Raw genomic sequence first — 18,727 nt, forward strand, 5'->3', positions numbered from 1 at the left:
TATAAACCTATACAGGCTCAATCCGATTGGAGCACCTTAAATTACCCACTAAACCACCAGGCGCCATCATTTGGTTATATGGTTACCACCCAGCATAGCAAATGGTTTCCTGGTGTACAAGAAACCAATTGACTTGCCCCTCAGTGTAGTCACCCATAGGCAGAAGAAAGAGGAAAGAATGAAGGAAAGAAAGACAGAAGAGGGAGTGTAAAGTCACCCATAGGCAGAAGAAAGAGGAAAGAAATAATAATAAGTAAGGCAGATAATTACCTTGAGACTTCTTTTTTGCCCCTGGCAACCTGATGAAGAAGCTGTAATTCAGGAAGAAGAAAAGTTCGCACCAGTGAAGTCATGGCTGCCTCCTCTGCTTCGCCTGGCTCAACCCAAGTCAGTCCTAGGTTGTGTACATCACCAGCCTCACCCCAATGCTGTAATATATTAAAAATTTGTAATGGGTGGTATGAAGGGATGATGAGATAGTGATTTGGGGAGGGGACTTAAATGGTCATGTAGGTGAAGCAGCACAAGGTTATGAAGGAGTGCATAGGGGATGTGCATATGGTCTAAGGAATGCAGAAGGGGAAAGGATACTCGAGTTTGGGGAGGCAACGGACATGATTGTGTGCAACACATATTTTAGGAAAAGAGACAGTAGGTTAATTACGTATGAGTCTGGGGGAAATAGCAGTCAGATAGATTATTTTCTGGTTAGGAGAGCCGATAGGAGGTTAGTGAGGGATGTTAAAGTTATAGGAAGTGAGGAGTGTGTGCAGCAGCACAAACTATTGATTTGTGATATGGCGCTTAAAGAACAAGTGATGAAAAAGAGGACTTATGTACCTAGGAGGAAAATATGGAAGCTGAAAAACCAAGTAGTAGGGGATGCCTTCTATAGCGAGTTGAGGAGAGTGGTGGCTGAACAGGGAGCTGTAGACAGAGGCATTAATGAACAGTACAGAGCCCTCAAGAACAATTTCTTGAGAGTTACTGATGTAACATGCGGTTGGACAAGAGGACCACCAAGACATAAAAGTAACTTGGTGGTGGGATGAGGGTGTAGAAGCTGCAGTTAAGGAGAAAAGAAGGCTTTTCCGGGAATGGAAGAAGGGTGGTAGCAAAGAGGAATATTTGGCTGCCAAGTGTAGGGCTAGAAGAGAGGTATATAGGGCAAAGTCTGAGTCACAGAGACAATTACTTGATAACCTAAATCATGGGGAAAGGAAAAATATATTTAGGGTGGCAGGTCAGGTGAAGAGGGATAATCGGGATATTATAGGTGAGCAGTGTTTGAAGAATGATGAAGGAAGGGTAGTGGTGAACAGTGAGGATATTAAAGATGCATGGAGAGAGCATTATAACTGGTTGTTGAATGAGGAGTTTGACTGGGACAGGGAAGGTTTGGAGCCAGCAGATCCAGTGTCTGGCCCTTGGCCTTTGATTGATACTGCTACTGTGAGTGAGGCAATAGGCAGGATGAGGGTGGGGAAGGCAGCAGGTGTGTCTGGGTTGACTGCCGAAATGTTGAAGGCCTCAGGCGATATAGGGGTGAGCTTAGTCACTGACCTGATAAATAGGATTATTTATGAGTGTGTTGTCCCAGATGATTGGCTGAAGAGTGTAATTGTAAATGTGTATAAAGGGAAGGGTGATGTCCTGGAAAGAGGAACTTATAGAGGTACAGTACAATCCCAGTTAACCGGGTGGCTTGGGGAATTTACCTTCCCGGTTACAGATTTTTCCCGTATTTCTGATTTTCAAATCAAATCTATACAAAGGCTATCACAGCAGTAAATACAGTTCAGGTACTCACCAGTCACATTAGGGGTTACACTAAGAGATTCCGCCTGAAAAACTGCCTTGTAAACACACACCATGGTCATAATGCACGTGTGCAATGTCTAGCAACTTGCAGTACTGCAAATTACACCAGTCCATTGTTTACCGAATTACTGTATTCATTATATGTACTGTACTCATAAAAATTGAAAAATAAAATAAAGAAATAAAAGCTTGAACATTTATTAGTGAACTGATGATGTGTTAAGACTGCACTGTAGAATTATCACAACACTTGTGCCCTCACGTGAGTTTGTTTACGTTTCCGACTTCTTCTTCTTCCCTACCTGACCTCCATCACTCCACCCCTCACCCGCCACTCAGCTGTTTTGCAGAAAATAAAATAAATGATGTACGTATGAAATGGAGGCATATTATTTATTTTTCTTCCAACAAAGTAAACTTTCATTCCTATTAACATTTATATTCAGCCATTAGTGTTTTATAATGTTCGCCTTTTTCAAGTCTGTTGCATATGTCCAGCTTCTGTTTCAAGGTAAGCACGATACGCTTACGTTTAGTTTGCACTTCAGGCATTTTGGAGTGTACAAATTACCGTCTATCAGAGGAACACAACAGCAAAAGACCTTGTTTACTGTCTGGTGGCAAAACGCAGACTGGTGATTTTTGGAGGGTGTGGAGGATGACTGAATTCAAGTAGGGGAAAGAGGGGGAGAGGAGGGGTGGTTAAGAGGATTTGCTAGGGATTTACATCAGCCGGAAATGCCTTCACCTCGCTTTGTCTGACTTCCCCCAGCCTCGCGTGACACAATCAAACGGCGGTTTGGCGGTCCATTCAAATTGGCTCACAGTTATAACTTACTGACATTTTTACCAGCCCTTGAATTTTCCCGTTGTTCTGAGTATTCCGTTTGTCTGGATACCGGATAGCTGGGATTGTACTGTATAAAGCTTTTAGATCAGATAATGAAGGTAATGGAGATAGTCTTAGAAGGTATGATTAGAGAAAGAGTGAATATTGATGAGATGCAGTTTGGGTTTATGCCAGGTAGGGGGACCACTAATGCCATATTCATTTTTCGACAGCTTCAGGAAATATATATAGGAAAGAAAAGGGATCTTTATTTTGTTTTTGTTGATTTGGAAAAGGCCTTTGACAGAGTCCCTAGAGAGGTACTGAAGTGGGTAATGAGAAAGCTTGGCTTGGAGGAGTGGCTGGTTAGGGTGGTTATGGCCATGTATGTGGGTGCTCACACCCAGGTGAGAGTGAATGGAGATTTGAGTGATGAGTTTTCCGTGAATGTTGGTGTGCATCAGGGGTCAGTCTTGAGTCCCATGTTGTTTATCATGGTACTTGAAGCCCTTTCACGTGACTTTAGAAACGGACTCCCATGGGAGTTGTTGTATGCTGATGATTTGGTGTTGATTGCAGAGAACGAAAGGGAGGCGGAGGAAAGGTTTAGGAAGTGAAGAGATGGTATGGGGCAAAAGGGTTTAAGGGTAAATGCAGATAAAACAAAAGTGATGACATCTAGGGTTGGTGGCGGTACTGTCAAAGACGAGGGAGAGTGGCAATGTGCAGTTTGCCACAAGGGCGTGGGAAGTAATTCCATCTTGTGCGGTGTGTGTGATAAATGGGTGCATAAGACATGTAGTGGTATCAGAGGTAGACTGCAAGATAATGCTGATTTTATGTGTACGGCGTGCCGGGGTGAGCAGGTGGAGATTGTTAGACGTGAAAGGATTGAACATGCTGGTGAATCTCTTGAGTGTGTGGAAGAGTTTTGTTATTTGGGAGACATGTTGTGTGCTGGAGGTGAGGCTGGAGCTAGCTCTGTGGCTAGGGTGAGAAGTGGTTGGAAGAAGTTCAGGGAGCTCTTGCCTCTCCTGACATTGAGAGGGCTCTCCCTACATGCTAAGGGGTCTTTATATGCAGAATGTGTTAGGAGCGTAATGCTGTATGGTAGTAAGACCTGGGCAGTGAAGGAAGAAGATATTCGCCGGCTCAGACGTACAGAAATGACAATGACTGAGTGGATGTGCAGTGCGTCCCTGTGTCCAAGGCCTAGAGGGGCTGGGTTTACGATGGAAGAATTGAGAGGTAGGATGGGACTGGAGTGTATTGGTGTTGTGATGAGCAGAGGTAGATTGAGGTGGTTTGGACATGTGGAGAGGATGGGGAATGATAATTGGGTGAGGAAGGTGAGAAGTGTTAATATTGGGGGTGGGGTTATGAGGGGCAGACCGAGAAAGACATGGGACGAGGTCATTAAGTGTGACCTTAGGGTTAAGGGACTGAACAGGGATGCTGCAATGGATCGTGCAGCGTGGAGAGCCGCCATTAGGTGACCAAGGCCGACACATGCAAGCATGTTGGAGCCTTTAAAAAACGAAAACGAATCATTATCATCAACATAATCATCCCTACCATCCCGACCTCTTTTTTTCCACCCAAACATGTTGGAATAATCTATGGTAATATAAAAAATCCTCTGTCTTTTATTTGTCACTGTACAGTAAAGTCCCAAGTTTTGCGCCTAACTGGTTCCATGAAAAGTACCGCGTACCAAGGAACTACTAAAGTTGGGGTATTGATCCTATGGGAAACAGGCTAACTGGTTCCGAGTTCAATGCCAACTCTCCCTAAAACCCATTTATGTGATGTAAAATTTACTGATCACATCTGAAAAGAAACTATTATTAATACAAAGTACATAATCGGTAAAGAAACTCACTTGGATGGCTGGAGCGAGGTGCTTAATGGGGGTATAATTTCCGAGGTAGGTGGTGGGGTTACTGTGCCCCGCCACCTCTGATGCCTCCACCCTCCACTGCCTCTGCTTCTCCATGCAACACATCCATCCTGTGCTGCATTTCTTCTGTCTGCTGCTCCTGCACAAACCCAGACAACTCCTCATCTTCGATCACTGTTTTCAGTTTTCTTGCCGCGAATGGAGGGGTTTTCGTGTGAAACCCAGTGTTTGGGAATGTTAGCAGGCCACCACCAACCACGAAATCGCAAACGAAGATGTTGCTAAACTTGGGGCTTTACTGTATGTTAAATGACAAACTTAGAAAGATCTGCAAATGTGCAAGCATGCTACTGTACCAAAAAAAAAAAAAAAAAAAAAAAAAAAAAAAAAAAAAAACTTTCTATTTTTTCTGGAGGGGAAAAAAAAAATGGTTGGCATCCTATTTAAACTTTGTAGTCAGTGAAATATCTTTCCTTCATGTGTATCAGATGTGCATCCATAGTAAACACTTCATAAGTCGAACTACCTGGGGCTCTAGGGTGGTTCAACTTACCGAATCTTCCAACTAACTGGAAATAATCCCAAAATATATACATATACACACACACACACACACATATATATATATATATATATCTATCTATCTATTCCCAGACGCCATAATCCCGTAAGGGGTGGCCATTTGACTCCGAGTTATTTGTTTTACAGGGAGGGGCACTAACCCTCCACCAAACCACTTGTGGACACGTAGAGAGCACGTTATGGTTTGGTTATATGGTTACCACCCAGCGTTGTAAATGGTTTCTTGGCTTACAGGAAACCAATTGGCTTGTCACTCAATGTAAAGCCACCTGTAATGAAAAGAAAAGCAATAAGAAGTGACAGGAAAGATGGGAGAAATAGGAAGAGAGGAGGGCAGGCACAGAAAAAGAATGATAAAGGCTAAAGAAGAAGTAGGCAGCACTATCTATCTATCTATCTATCTATATATACATATATATAATGTCACAAGTAGAGTAATCCCTCGATTATCCGGACAGTCTGTATTCGGCCATGCTCCGTATCCGTTCATTAGGCCTTGCCGCTATTATACCTGTACCCAAATTTCCTTGTTCGTAAATGGACATAAAAGTTGTGGCATCAGTGGCCAGCCGGCCTACAAAAATAGCCCATTTGGTGGCTCACCAGCTTCTCTGTCCACGTGCAGGTGATAGACCATAACCCACAAGCTAAGCTAAAATGGTTATCCAGCTCCCCACCGAATGGTTGAATTCCCTTTGCCACCCCAATCACCAGTAACATACCAGCCAGCACACACGGAAGACAGAGCATAACCCACAAGCTGAGCAAGAATGGCTGTGCGGATTCCTACCGAATGGTCTAAATCCTCCGGCCACCTTGATCACAACGAAGAAAACAGAGTGTAACCCACAAGCTGAGCTAAAATGGCTGTACGGGTCATTACCGAATGGTGAAAGTCCCACGGCCAGCCAGATCAATGGGAACGTACTGGGCTCAGAGTAGTAAGAGAGAGTCTAACCCACCAGCAGAGCAAAAACACCTGTCTGCCTCCTCACTGAACTGTGAAAGTCCCCTGGCATCTCTATCCCTAGCTACTCCCCCCTCCCCGTCCCTCCTCCATCCCTCCCCATGCTCACCGCTGCCTGGCTTATCTCCCTACCTCTCCCTCAGTCCTCTCCCATCTGTGTGTCACCCACCATCCCTGCGCATATATATATATTTTTTTATTTATTCGAATACTATTGGTCGTATCGAAACACTGAAAACACCTCCAGAAAGCTCGTGAAATTCTGCATCTAGACATTTGCTTAACTCTTCCATGGTGTGAGCAAAATTTTGTGCTAGGATGTTGGGAAGTTATTGGAAGGCGTTTTTTACTCTCCAACAAGTTTATTTTCACTGCTTTTTTGTTAAGTTACTCATTAGTTTTGTCTGTTCTCATTAGCTTATCTTACAGTATAAACACCAGCGATGATGGTATACAGTTTATATCAATATAACTAATTTCCAGGGGGCATATTGAAAATGAACTCCCCCCCCCCACAGAGTCAGCCATCACTCTTGCTGTCTCAGAAACTTTTTGAATTCCCAAGAGGGTTAAAAATCCTTGGTGGTAGGTGGGGGCATTCACCATCCACTCACTCCATGTAGTGCTGCTTTGGGTATCTGCCCTTTCCTCATTTCCTTCTTTCCTCTTCTGTCTTTCTTTCCTTCATTCTTTCCTCTTACTTCTGCCTATGGGTGACTCTACACTGTGTGACAAGTCAAATGGTTTTCTGTACACCAGGAAACCATTTACTACGCTAAGTGGCAACCATATGACCAAGTTATGGTGCCTGGTGGTTTAATGGGTAATTAAAGTGCTCCAATTGGACTGAGCCTGTGCAGGTTTATATCCATGGGGTGGTTGGTGTTTATTGTTCATGTAATGCCATTTTTGTGCTACGTGGAATGTAAGAGGAGCGAATGATGAGGTGAAAGAGAGAGAGATTGTCCAGGTGCTTGAGGGTGCAAAAGTGGATGTATGTGGAATGACTGAAACAAAATGAAGAGGAGAAAGTGTGAGAGAATGGGAGTACGGATGGGGTATATGTGCAGGAGTAGGTGAGAATGAGAGGGCAAAGGAAGGAGTATGTATAGTTGTGAGTAAAAGATGGAAAAAGAGCATAAGACAGTATGGATCAGTTGGGTCAAGGATTGTGTGGGTAAAGTTGAAAGTTGGAATACAAATGTGGGCGACTGTGGGTGTGTATGCGCCAACGCAAGATTGTGCTAGCAGAGTGAGAGAAGAGTTCTGGACAAATGTAGAAGTGTGCATGGAAAAGTTTGGAAGGAATGAGAGAGTGTTTTTGATCGGTGATATGAATGGTAAAGTAGGGAATGTGAAGGTGGATGGAATAGTTGGTGAGTGGGGTGTGCCTGCTGCGATAGATGAGAATGGCAGTGTGTTAGTGGACATTTGTGCTGGGAGGGGGTTGGTGATAGCCAATACCCTCTTCAGGCATAAAATGATCCACAGGTATACATGGCGAGTGATGAGAAGAGAGGGTGGTGAACTGAATGAAAGGAAGGCAATGATTGATTATGTGTGTGTGGATGAAAGGATGCGAAGAAGTGTAATGGATGCAAGAGCTTTTAGAGGTTGGGGGAGTGGACTTTCTGACCATTACTTGGTGGTAGCCAGAATTAGGATACAAGTAAGATGGAGGAATAGAAGAAGGGAAAGACGAGAGGAAGCAGTAGTTGCAAGGAGAGTGGAAAGGTTACAAGAGGATGAGAAAAAGGCAGAGTATAAGAGAGAAGTGGAGGAACGATTGGGCAAATATGAATTGGAGAAGATGGGGGATGTTGAAGGTGTGTGCAGGATATTTAATGAAGAAATATGTGCAGCATGTGATGTGGTGTGTGGGAGGAAGAGAAGACGGAGGGGGGTGCAAGGAACAGCGTGGTGGACTGAAGAAGTGAGACAGGCTGTGGCACAAAAGAAGAAATAATACAATGAATGGATGAGAAATAGGGGCGTGGAAGAAATTGAGAGGTGGAAGAGAGAGTTATATGTAGAAAGAAAGAGAGAGGTGAAAAGATTAGTAAGCCAGAGTAAGAAGAGAGTGGATGAGGAATTTGGAAGGAATTTGAGTGTACAGTGGAGGGACTGTAAAAAAATGTTCTGGAAAGAGGTGAAGAGAGTAAGACAGGGAGGATGTGGGGTTAGCAGAGGAGTGAAAGATAAAAATGGTAGATTACTAGTGGAGAAGGGAGAAAAATGAGCAGATGGAGAGAACACTTCAAGGAATTGTTGAACATACAGGATGGAAGTAATGCAAGTATAAGTGGCTGGGGAATGGCTGGGAGAAGGAGGGAGGTGAGAAGACAGGAACAAATCAGTAGGATAGAAGTTGTGGAAGCAATGAAGAAAGTTAAATTGGGGAAAGCCCCAGGTGATGGAGTGTGTGGTGAAATGCTGAAGCATGGGGGAGAGATAGTAGTAGAATGGATGTGGAAGATGTGCAGATTGGCCTGGGAGGAAGGTAGAGTCCCGGAGGATTGGAAGTCAGGTATAATTATTCCCCTGTACAAAGGAAATGGGGAAAAAGAAGTGTGTGGTAATCATAGGGGCATTTGTCTTCTTAGTATAATAGGAAAAGTGTATGGTAGGATACTTATTGACAGAGTTAGAGAAAGAACAGAGGAATTAGTTGGAGAAGAACAGGGAGGCTTTTGGAAGGGAAGAGGTTGTGTAGATCAGATATTTATTCTTAGATCTTTAGTGGAAAAGTTTCTAGAGAAGGGAAAGAAGTTGTATGCGGCTTTCATGGATTTGGAGAAAGCATATGACAGGGTGGATACACAAGGACTGTGGAAAGTATTAAGAATATATGGAGTTGATGGAAAGTTGTTGAATGCTGTGAAGAGTATGTATGATGGTGCGAAGGCTGCAGTGCGTGTGGATGGTGAACTAAGTGAATTTTTCTCTTTGAAGGTTGGGTTGAAACAGGGATGTGTCATGTATTCATGGTTGTTCAATCTGTTCATGGATGGGGTAATAAAAGAGGTACAAGGTAGAGTAGTGGATGTTGGAGTGGCCCTGGTGAGAGAGGACAGTGTTTGGAAACTCCCTGTACTGTTGTTTGCAGATGATACTGTGTTGTTGAGTGAAGACGAAGGGGAGCTGCAAGGCTTGGTGGATGAGTTTGGGAGAGCGTGTAAGAAACGGAATCTAAAGGTGAATGTAGGGAAGAGTAAAGTGATGGTCTCTGAGAGAGGTGAAGTCAGTGAATGTACAGCGAGGTTGGATGGTGAGGAATTGGAAAATGTGAGTACGTTTAAGTATTTGGGGAGTGTGATGGGTAAGGATGGAGGTTTGAAGGGTGAAGTGCTTGAAAGGGTACAGCAGGGAAGAAAGGTTGCTGGTTCTTTGAAAGCAGAGATAAGAAACAGGGAAGTGAGCATGGAAGAGAAAAAGTTACTACATGACAGCATTGTGATACCATCTCTAACGTATGGAAGTGAAGCTTGGACGTTGTTGGAAGGACACAAGTCAAGAGTGAGAGCAGTGGATATGAGTTATTTAAGAGGAGCCTGTGAAGTCACATGGAGAGACAGGCTGACGAATGAGGATATAAAGGAGCGTTGTGGTGTGGATGTGGATGTGATAGGCAGTGTTATGAGGAACACACTGAGGTGGTTTGGCCATGTGGAGAGGATGGAGGGTGTAAGACTGACGAAGAGAGTGTATGTGAGTGAGGTGGAGGGGGGAAGAGGGAGGGGGAGGCCAAGGATGAGATGGAGGGATGGAGTGGAGAGGTATATGAGAGAGGGGGGTGTGAGTTGGGAGCAGGGCAGTGAAATGGCGGGGGACAGGACGACGTGAAGGCGATTTGTTTGTGGCCACCCCAAACGGGATTGAGGCGTCTGGCAATAGATAGAGAGATAGTAATGCCATTCAGGGATGAGTGAGGCTGGTCATTCTCATGTCAAATGTCATGAACAAGTTGCCTAGCCCCAGGCTCTTACACTTCACATGGGACGGCACTGGATTGGACGATGAATGGATGGATGGATGTTAAAAATCCTGCAGCCATTGTCTTCACTTATTTTTTTGTGGACTTTTGTTGTTTATGCACTGCTTGCTTAGCGTCCAGCATAACACCGGATTTTCCCATGTGTGTTTTGATGTCTAAATACACCTGAAAGACTGGAGAACACTGCCAAAATTAGGAGGGGTACTGAACATTATAGGTAGGTTATTTTTGGATTTTTGTTTTTTATGCAAGGTTTTCTTAGTGTCTAGCATTACAATGGATATTCCGATGTGAATTTTGGTGTCTAAATACTGCTGAAAGACCAAAGAACACTGCCAAAATTAGGAAGGATATTGTTTTTTTTTTTTTTTTTTTTTTTTTTTTTTTTGTTGATGTGGTAGGTGGGGGCACTCACCATCCATTCATGATGTAGTGGTGCTCTTGGGTGACTGTCCTTTCCTCTCTTCCTTCCTCTTCTGCCTTTCTTTCCTCTTCCTTCTGTCTCCAGGTGACTACACTGAGTGACAAGCCAAATGGTTTCCTGTACACCAAACACCAGGAAACCATTTATTACACTGGGTGGTAACCATATAACCAAACTATGGTCCCTGGTGGTTTAGTGACTAATTAAGGTACTCCAGCTGGATTGAGTCCGTGCAGGTTTACAGTACCCTCGCGTCCAACACACGTTTGTCCAGCACGATTTGCGTCCAGTACAGAGAGCAAAAAATTAGTACAAAATGATTAAATTACTGTAATACGGGTGCATTAGCATAACACGGACGGAGCTCCGAGAAGTGGGCGAAATCCACAGAGTTCGCCTCTAGCAGGATCACCCCTGGTCAAACATGGTCATACTGGACGTTCCCGTGACGCTGACAGCCAATCAAAACTTCCGATCAAGTGGCCTCCCCCGCCTGCTATCATGACGTGATCGTGATGTCGCCCAATTAATTAAGAAGAGAAGGTGAAGTTTTGAGACGGAGAGGCAGTGCTCAACAGAGAGAAAGTCAGAGGAAAGGCCACAAATGTTGCAGAAATGAAGAATATGCAAGTCAAGACAGTGGTTCCAGGCAGCTGGCTGGGTCATCACCGGGAGAGGCGTGGATGGTGGGGGCATATATAGTCCCCCCCCCCCCTGGGGACTCCGAGGCTTGGTTATTAGACCCCATTTTTCTTTTTTAATTTTGAAATGGAAGTGTAGTGCATAATGTGCATGTAGTTTGGTGTTGATAGTTGGAGAAACTGGTAATGGACAGCATGCTGGCCTACTCTCTGTGTTACTGAAACACTTAAAAAGTTCAGCAAAGGGGGACGGTCAGGAACTAGTACCGAGGGCTGATGAAAATGGAGTTCCAGCTCTCCCTGTCATCAGCTTTCCATCCATGTTGGGAGTACTACCCTACTCAACTGGTGCTACAGTCTACTACACATGCGTGGGCACATGGAGAGGATGGGGGATGATAACTGGGTGCAAAAAGTGAGAACTGTTAATGTTAGAGGTAGGGTTGCGAGAGGCAGACTGGAAAAGACCTGGGACGAGATCACTGAGTGTGACCTCTGGGATGAGGGACTGAAAAGAGAAGCTGCCCGAGACTGAGTGGCATGGACAGCCATCATCAAGTGACCAAGGTTGACATATGCAAGCATGTTGGAGCATTTAAGAACAATATGAAACCAATGAAAAAAAAAAAAAAAAAAACAGCTGTGTGGAAGACAGTGGTACTCCATTGGCATAGAGAAGGTTTTTAACCTGTGGATTGCGAGCCACAGCTCAGGCTGGGTAGCGTCATGCTGCGAGCCACAGCTCAGGCTATGCCGCCCGTGCATCACCGTAAACAACTCAACCCCTACACAAACTTACACATGGCACTACGCAAAGATGGAGAGAGGGAGATTTTTTTCTTTTCACCAGATGATGCCCTGCATGTTTATTTTCAAGTTTATAATAAACAAAAACAGAAATTTGATTTTCTTTTTAATTTTTTCACTACTCCCATACATAAACTTACATATGACCCTACGCAAAGATGGAGAGAGAGAGATTTTTTTCTTTTCACCAGATGATGCCCGAGATGTTTAGCTTCAAGTTTATAATAAACAAAAGCTAAAAAAAAAACAAACACTTTTTTTCCCTTAATTTTTTGTGCACCACGGGGTGGGATAAGAAAAAGGTAATTGCCCAATCCACGGGTTAACAAATACCACACTACACATCAAGCTAAAACTGCCTTACCAGATTATAGGAATTTATGGGAAATGGTGACATTACCCTGACTGGAAGAGATACGGAGAGTGGGACATCCCAGTTGTGTGGAAGGGAACGGTACTCTGCTGGCATGGTGATCCCCAAGTATTTCAGCAGATACCGCACCACAGACCCAGCCAGATGATAACCTTCTCGGCTCTTCAGGTGCAATGTCCGTGTCAACACTTGGGAGATTTCTGGTACGTACTGAACAAGGTAGCATCCGCTGCATCGGACAAGCTGACAAGATAAACAGAAATTACACTTGATGCAAGAACATCTACAGCACTTACACAATACCATACTAGAAAAGAAAATTATGTTTAAAAAATATATAGGTATATATTTTATTACAATATTTTTGAGCAGTTAACTTTCCTTTCACACTGTTTTCTTATCCAGTTGCTGATGAGCTACCACTTTTTGTTCACATAAAATTTAATGAGATTCAGTGAGGTATACGTTTTTTCAAGGTTAGCAATGAGTCTTTCCAGGCTCCCAGATATGAACTACAATATGTCTCATGTTACTTCAAGTACTACGTTATCTGCATATATTCTAGGCTTTGGGTAAGGACTGACTGTATATGTGATGAATTTAAGAACCTTAAAAAACAGACTGACTCTGGTATGTAGTATAAAATACAATACAAACTACAAGTACTGTGGAAAGAAAAATAACAGCATTTCTAAGAAAAACCAATCCAACTTCAACCATCCATCCATCCATCATCTACTTCTGTGTTGCCCCATGAGGAGTGTAGAGGCCTGGAGCTAGGCAAGTTGGTCCTAACATTTAAGATGAGAGTGACCAGCCTCACTTATTCCTGAGTGGCATTATGTGAGCAATAAAACCCAACCACCCCCTGGATAGAACCTGCACAGGCTCAATCCAGTTGGAGTGCCTTAATTACCCACTAAACCACCAGGTGCCATAATTTGGTTACAGTATATGGTTACCACACAGTGTAGTAACGGTTTCCTGGTGTACAGGAAACTATTTAGCTTGTCATCAGTGCAGAGTCACCCATAGGCAGAAAGATGTGGAAAGAATGAAAGACAGAAGAGGAAGTGTAACGTCACCCATAGGCAGATGGAAGAACAAAGAATGAAGGAAATAAAGACAGATGAGGAAGGAAGGAAGAGAGGAGAGGGCAGTCACCCGAGAGCAGCACTACATCGAGTGAGTGGATGGTGAGCATCCCCACCTACCACCAGTAATAACAATAATAGTAATTAAAATATTAATACTTCAACCAATTACGATAAACATTTTAAAAAAAAGGTTCCTAGACTAATTTACAGTACAGGTAAGCCCTTAATTCACGCAAACTTTTTTCACACGATTTTGGTTATCCACGAATTTTTCGTACAATGATTAAAACATAAAATTATAGTATTCAAATAAATAATCTTAATATACAAGAGAAATAAATAAAATATAAAAATGCCTACCTGCTGCCCGTGTGCATACATGTGTGTGTGTGTGTGTGTGTGTGTGAGGTCGGTCTACCACGCACCACACAGTCAGTTTGAAACCAACGGTCGAAATATGCGTCTTGCGAATTGTTATTTGTGGCTTATTTTTCTGCCTTCCAGTGATTTTTTTTTTTTTTTTTTTTTTTTAATGTGCTCGACTCTGGGCATAGGCCTCACAGCCTGCTCTCAAGGCCCAGTAGTCCTCCTACATATCATACACCACTACATGTCACCACTTCGGCGCTAACACCCACCGTCCATATTGAATACATTCTAGGGGGCGTATTGGTATTAGCGGGGGTACTTTTACGACATGTCGGCGGATCTTCTGGTAGTTCGGTAAAGTCTGCTTTACATGTTGTTCAAATCCTTGAACTGTTCCCTGCCCCAGTGGGGATTTGAACCTGGGTCCGGTAAGACCGCAGGCCACCTCTCTACCGATTGAGCCACCGCCTCTGCCAACGTGGGGCCTAAGCGTAGTGCTAGTGATGCATGTGGTAACACACCAAAACAGACTAGTAAAGTGATGTTGCTGACAGAGAAAGTTAAAGTGTTGGACAAACTTAATGGAGGAATGTTGGCGACAATTCTCCATCAGGACGATTCCCCGTCATTTATTTACATAACAGTTTATTTAGCAAGTACAGTACACTAGTTTTTTATGTATATGAGTTATAAAATCCCCCTGAAAATTAGTTACTAAAGTATTAATTAATCAATAATAAGTATATTTATAGAATGACAGGAAATTGTCCATGTTTTGATGGTGAATTGACTTCGTGGTGAATTGTCTTTGAACCGTGTGTTTGGGGTGAGTCAACTGTTCTTACAATAAAGAAGGCAGAACGTAGCATACAGGAGGCAGTGAGGGCTAGTGCACCAGACTGGCTGAAGTGTCTCCACCTACTCATGTGAACTGGCTTGGAACCGTATGTTTGGGGTGAATGAGTCAACTGTTTGGACAATAAAGAAGGCAGAATGTAGCATATGGGAGGAGTGAGGGCTTGTGCACCAGACTGTTGAAGTGTCTCCACCTACGCCTGTGCTTGTCAGGTTTCAGTGTTAAATTTCTTACATTTTTGTTGTTTTTCATACCGTATGCTAGTTTATAAGGTGTATGTAGTGCATAAACAGTGTTATTCAGATGTAATATACTTAGTAGACATGCATAATTATGTGCACACAAGGGCAGAACATATACGCGAATTTACCACATACGCGAAGGGTCTGGGAACGTAACCCTCGCGTGAATTAAGGGCTTACCTGTATACAGTCTCTAGCATAAACAAACAGTACTTAACCCGCCCCATCCCAACCACTTTTCCACCACTGACTCCCCCCAATCCCGACCATTTTTGGAAAAATTTTTTTTTGGCTCAAACCTCCGCTCTTGGTGAGAAACATTGAAAATTCATAGAGAAATCGCTCACCTGAGGTTTAAAATACTCGATACAGGTAGGAGTACCTCCTTACCTTACTGGGTTTTCTAACAGGCTGGCATCAAAGAAAACGAGTTCTATGGGAGGATAACTATTTCACACCACTCATAAACGGTATTTATTTATTTACTTTGTACGAATTTATATGTAGTACGAGAGTATATTGGTTTTCAAGCAGTTATATATGCATTATAAGCATTGTTTCACTCACTAACTCATCACCATGCCTGACCTTTTTTTGCCACATTACCTGATCATCATTTCTGACCGTTTCTTCCTCTAATACTATGTAAAGTTTGTCCTCCACATTGTCATTGATTGGGGAATCACTCTGGCCCTGAATTTCGTACCGTGGCATGACATGGCTTAACTGGCCAGGTCACTGATAACAGGTGAATTGCTGAAACAATGGCGTGCAGGGGGGGGAGGAGGTCATGCTGGGTAAGGCATTGTCCCTGCCTGGCATCTTGTAGAGGAAAGTGTCACGTGTATACGTACCAAAAATCACTCGCGAAAATTGAAAATTATGCAAATTAGGGACCTTGCAATTGATTTACGTTTATGTACGTCGACGGGATTGGCAGTGACAAAACGTGTGGACGTTAAAGAACATCGACAGGAAGCCGCGGGTTAATGTCCATCCTTTAACTTCTGCGATTTCAAAACCTCACTTCCTAATGTGTTCACTGATCACATTATTGCAACTACATGTCATACATGATATTCCATTCTCCTTCTACCTTCAACTTCAGTTCATTATCATTATCCGGACCTCCTTTCCCACTGAGGAGTAGCAACGTTCAGACTGCATTTACTACATATACTTTTTCATTCATTATAGTCACATTCATTCTCTCCAGTTGGCTGTATTATCAAAGGACTCTCTTCATTTCATCGAGGTTGAACGGCATGTATGAAGATGCATATGACTATGGATGGAACATTTTTTAACCTAACAGGTTTTTACCTTAACAGGTTTCTCTCTTCATTTATTAACTTGTTGATGAAATCACTATCCACAAGGTGTTTGTGAAGTGCATCTAGAGGGGAAATGTACAAAATATGTGAGGATGGCTTTTTGTTCATGAGATGGAGCCAAGATCTCAAAGGCCTGAACGATGAATAAATAAGTGCGGGCTGTTTTTCTGGGCACAATGCTTGATGCTTCACTGAGTTTGTCTTTTTCCTTTCTTTGTTTCTGCATTGCTTCATCCTACATCTAAGGCTGGAATAAGAAATGGGATGATGAAGACTGATGACATGACGATGACGACAACAATGATGAGGACGAGGATGATAAAATCACAATGATGATTACAATCGTCATCATAATTGTCAAGAGAATTTTTCAGTCATACTAGGAACTGTCTAGCCAAAGCAAGTCCTAACACTGCTGCAATCGGTGAAGACTGCATAATAATATAGGGTATATACTCATGAATCACACACAAACATAATGAACCAAAGTTCCTATCATATAACCAAGTCATGCTGAATCATCATCATCATCATCATCATCATCACCGAATCCTGTGTTGCTCCATCAGGAGCATGGAAGATCAGGGCTAAGCAAGTTGGTACTGACATTTAAGATGAAAGTGACCAGCCTCACTCATCCCTGAGTGGCATTACGTGAGCAATAAACCTTAACCACCCCTTGGAGATAAACCTACATAGGCTCAATTCGGAGGGAGTGCCTTAATTACCCACTAAACCACCAGATGTCACAGTGTGGCTATGGTTACCACCCAGCATAGTGAATGGTTTCCCAGTGTAGGGGAAACCATTTGGCTTGTCATCCTGTGTAGAGTCACCCACAGACAGAGGGAAGAGGAAAGAAAGACAGAACAGGAAGCAGGAAAGATGGAAGGAAGAGAGAAAAAGGCAATCACCCGAGAACAGCACTACATCGAGTGAGCGGATGGTGAGCACCCCCACCTACCACCAAGTTGGGCTGAAAGCTTTATATTTACAACCAGAGGCGTAATCAGTGGAGCACATCTCTCTGACAAGAGCAACATAACATCCAAACCACACTTCATAAAGAGTTAGGCTCTCTCATCCATGCTTAGGGTTTCACAAAATGTGTTTCCCTGACCCAGAACCTGTAATACAATCTGGATCAGTTCTAAAAGTTATCAATTGTTCCCTGGGACATGGGTTATCTACCTACCACATTTGGTCCAAATCTCTCTTTTAGTTTTTGAGTAATCCTGCTAACACACAAACAAAACCAACAAACATCAGTCCCAAAGTCAATCGACTGTTCCCTGGGACATGGGCTATCTAACCACCATATTCAGTCCAAATCTCTCTTTTTTTTTAATAATCCTACTCAGACAAACAAACAAACAAACAGGGGTGAAAACATACTCTCCATGTCAAAGAGAATGACACTGATGATCGGAGATGGGTAACCTAATATACCCAGTTACCTTGTATTCGAGTATACATGGCATACTTATTTATATACAAGGCTATGCTGCTCATACCTACGGCCACTGGTTGCCTTTCTGCACGACACAGATTTTATATCATTACTAGGAATTGTGGATGTTTTATAATTATGAAACCTAGTGGTTAATCCCTCCATCCCTCCATCATCCAAGCCTATAATGCCCCATGAGGAGAGTAGGAGTCCGGGGCAAGGCAACTTGGTCCTGACATTTAAGATGAAAGTGACCAGCCTCACTCATCCCTGAGTGGCACCACCCCTTGGATATAAACCTACACAGGCTTAATCAGACTGGAGCACCTTAAATTACTCACTAAACCAGCAGGCGCCATAATTTGGTTATATGGATACCACCTAGCATAGTAAATAGTTTCCTGGTGTACAGGAAACCATTTGGCTTGTCACTCAGTGTACAGTCACCCACAGGCAGAAGGAAGAGGAAAGAATGAAGGAAAGAAAGACAGAAGAGGGAGTGTAAAGTCACACGTAGGCAGAAGGAACTGGAAAGAGTGAAGGAAAGAGCAAGACAGAAGAGGATGGAAGGAAAGAAGGATGGAGGAAAGGAAAAGGCAGACACCCGAGAGCAGCTCCAAATCAAGTGAGTGGATGGTGAGTGCCTCCACCTACCACAATGTTAGAATTACTTAAAATGATGGCCTTGCACTGGTTTCATCATTAAAACATGACAATGTTTTCTGATTACATAATGTCATCAAAGGAAGATGATGATGATGATGATCAAAAGAAGTAGGATTGTCATCTGCACTCAGACGTACTACTGTACACTAAAGATGCTTAGTCTCTGGATGCTACACCTTGATGGGGGTAATATTGTGTCATCATCATCATCATCATCACTTAACTAAAGTTCCATTGTCTCTGGGCCCTACATCTTGAAAGGGGTAATTTGGTATCATCTAAAGGTAAATGAAGGGTAGAGTAAAGTTATGGTCTTCAAGAGAAGTGAAGTCAGTGAATGTACAGTGAGGTTGGATGAGGAGGAAATGGAAAATG

General features: G+C 43.1%; 1 protein-coding gene across 1 annotated transcript in view; it reads right to left on the reverse strand.

The window, feature by feature from the left end:
* The window catches only part of LOC145408248 (proteasome activator complex subunit 4B-like), a 212,521-nt gene that overhangs the window by 87,735 nt on the left and 106,059 nt on the right, over window positions 1–18,727 (reverse strand). Inside the window, exons 15-16 of the mRNA XM_080279014.1 lie at window positions 12,366–12,581; window positions 271–428 (exon numbers count right to left, since the gene is read on the reverse strand). Coding sequence (XP_080135140.1) covers window positions 271–428; window positions 12,366–12,581 — 374 coding nt within the window. The remainder of the gene's footprint in view (window positions 1–270; window positions 429–12,365; window positions 12,582–18,727) is intronic.

Source organism: Coenobita brevimanus, chromosome 76, assembly GCF_032717465.1.
Source record: "Coenobita brevimanus isolate Jiangsu-jjx chromosome 76, ASM3271746v2, whole genome shotgun sequence".
Taxonomy (NCBI): domain Eukaryota; kingdom Metazoa; phylum Arthropoda; class Malacostraca; order Decapoda; family Coenobitidae; genus Coenobita; species Coenobita brevimanus.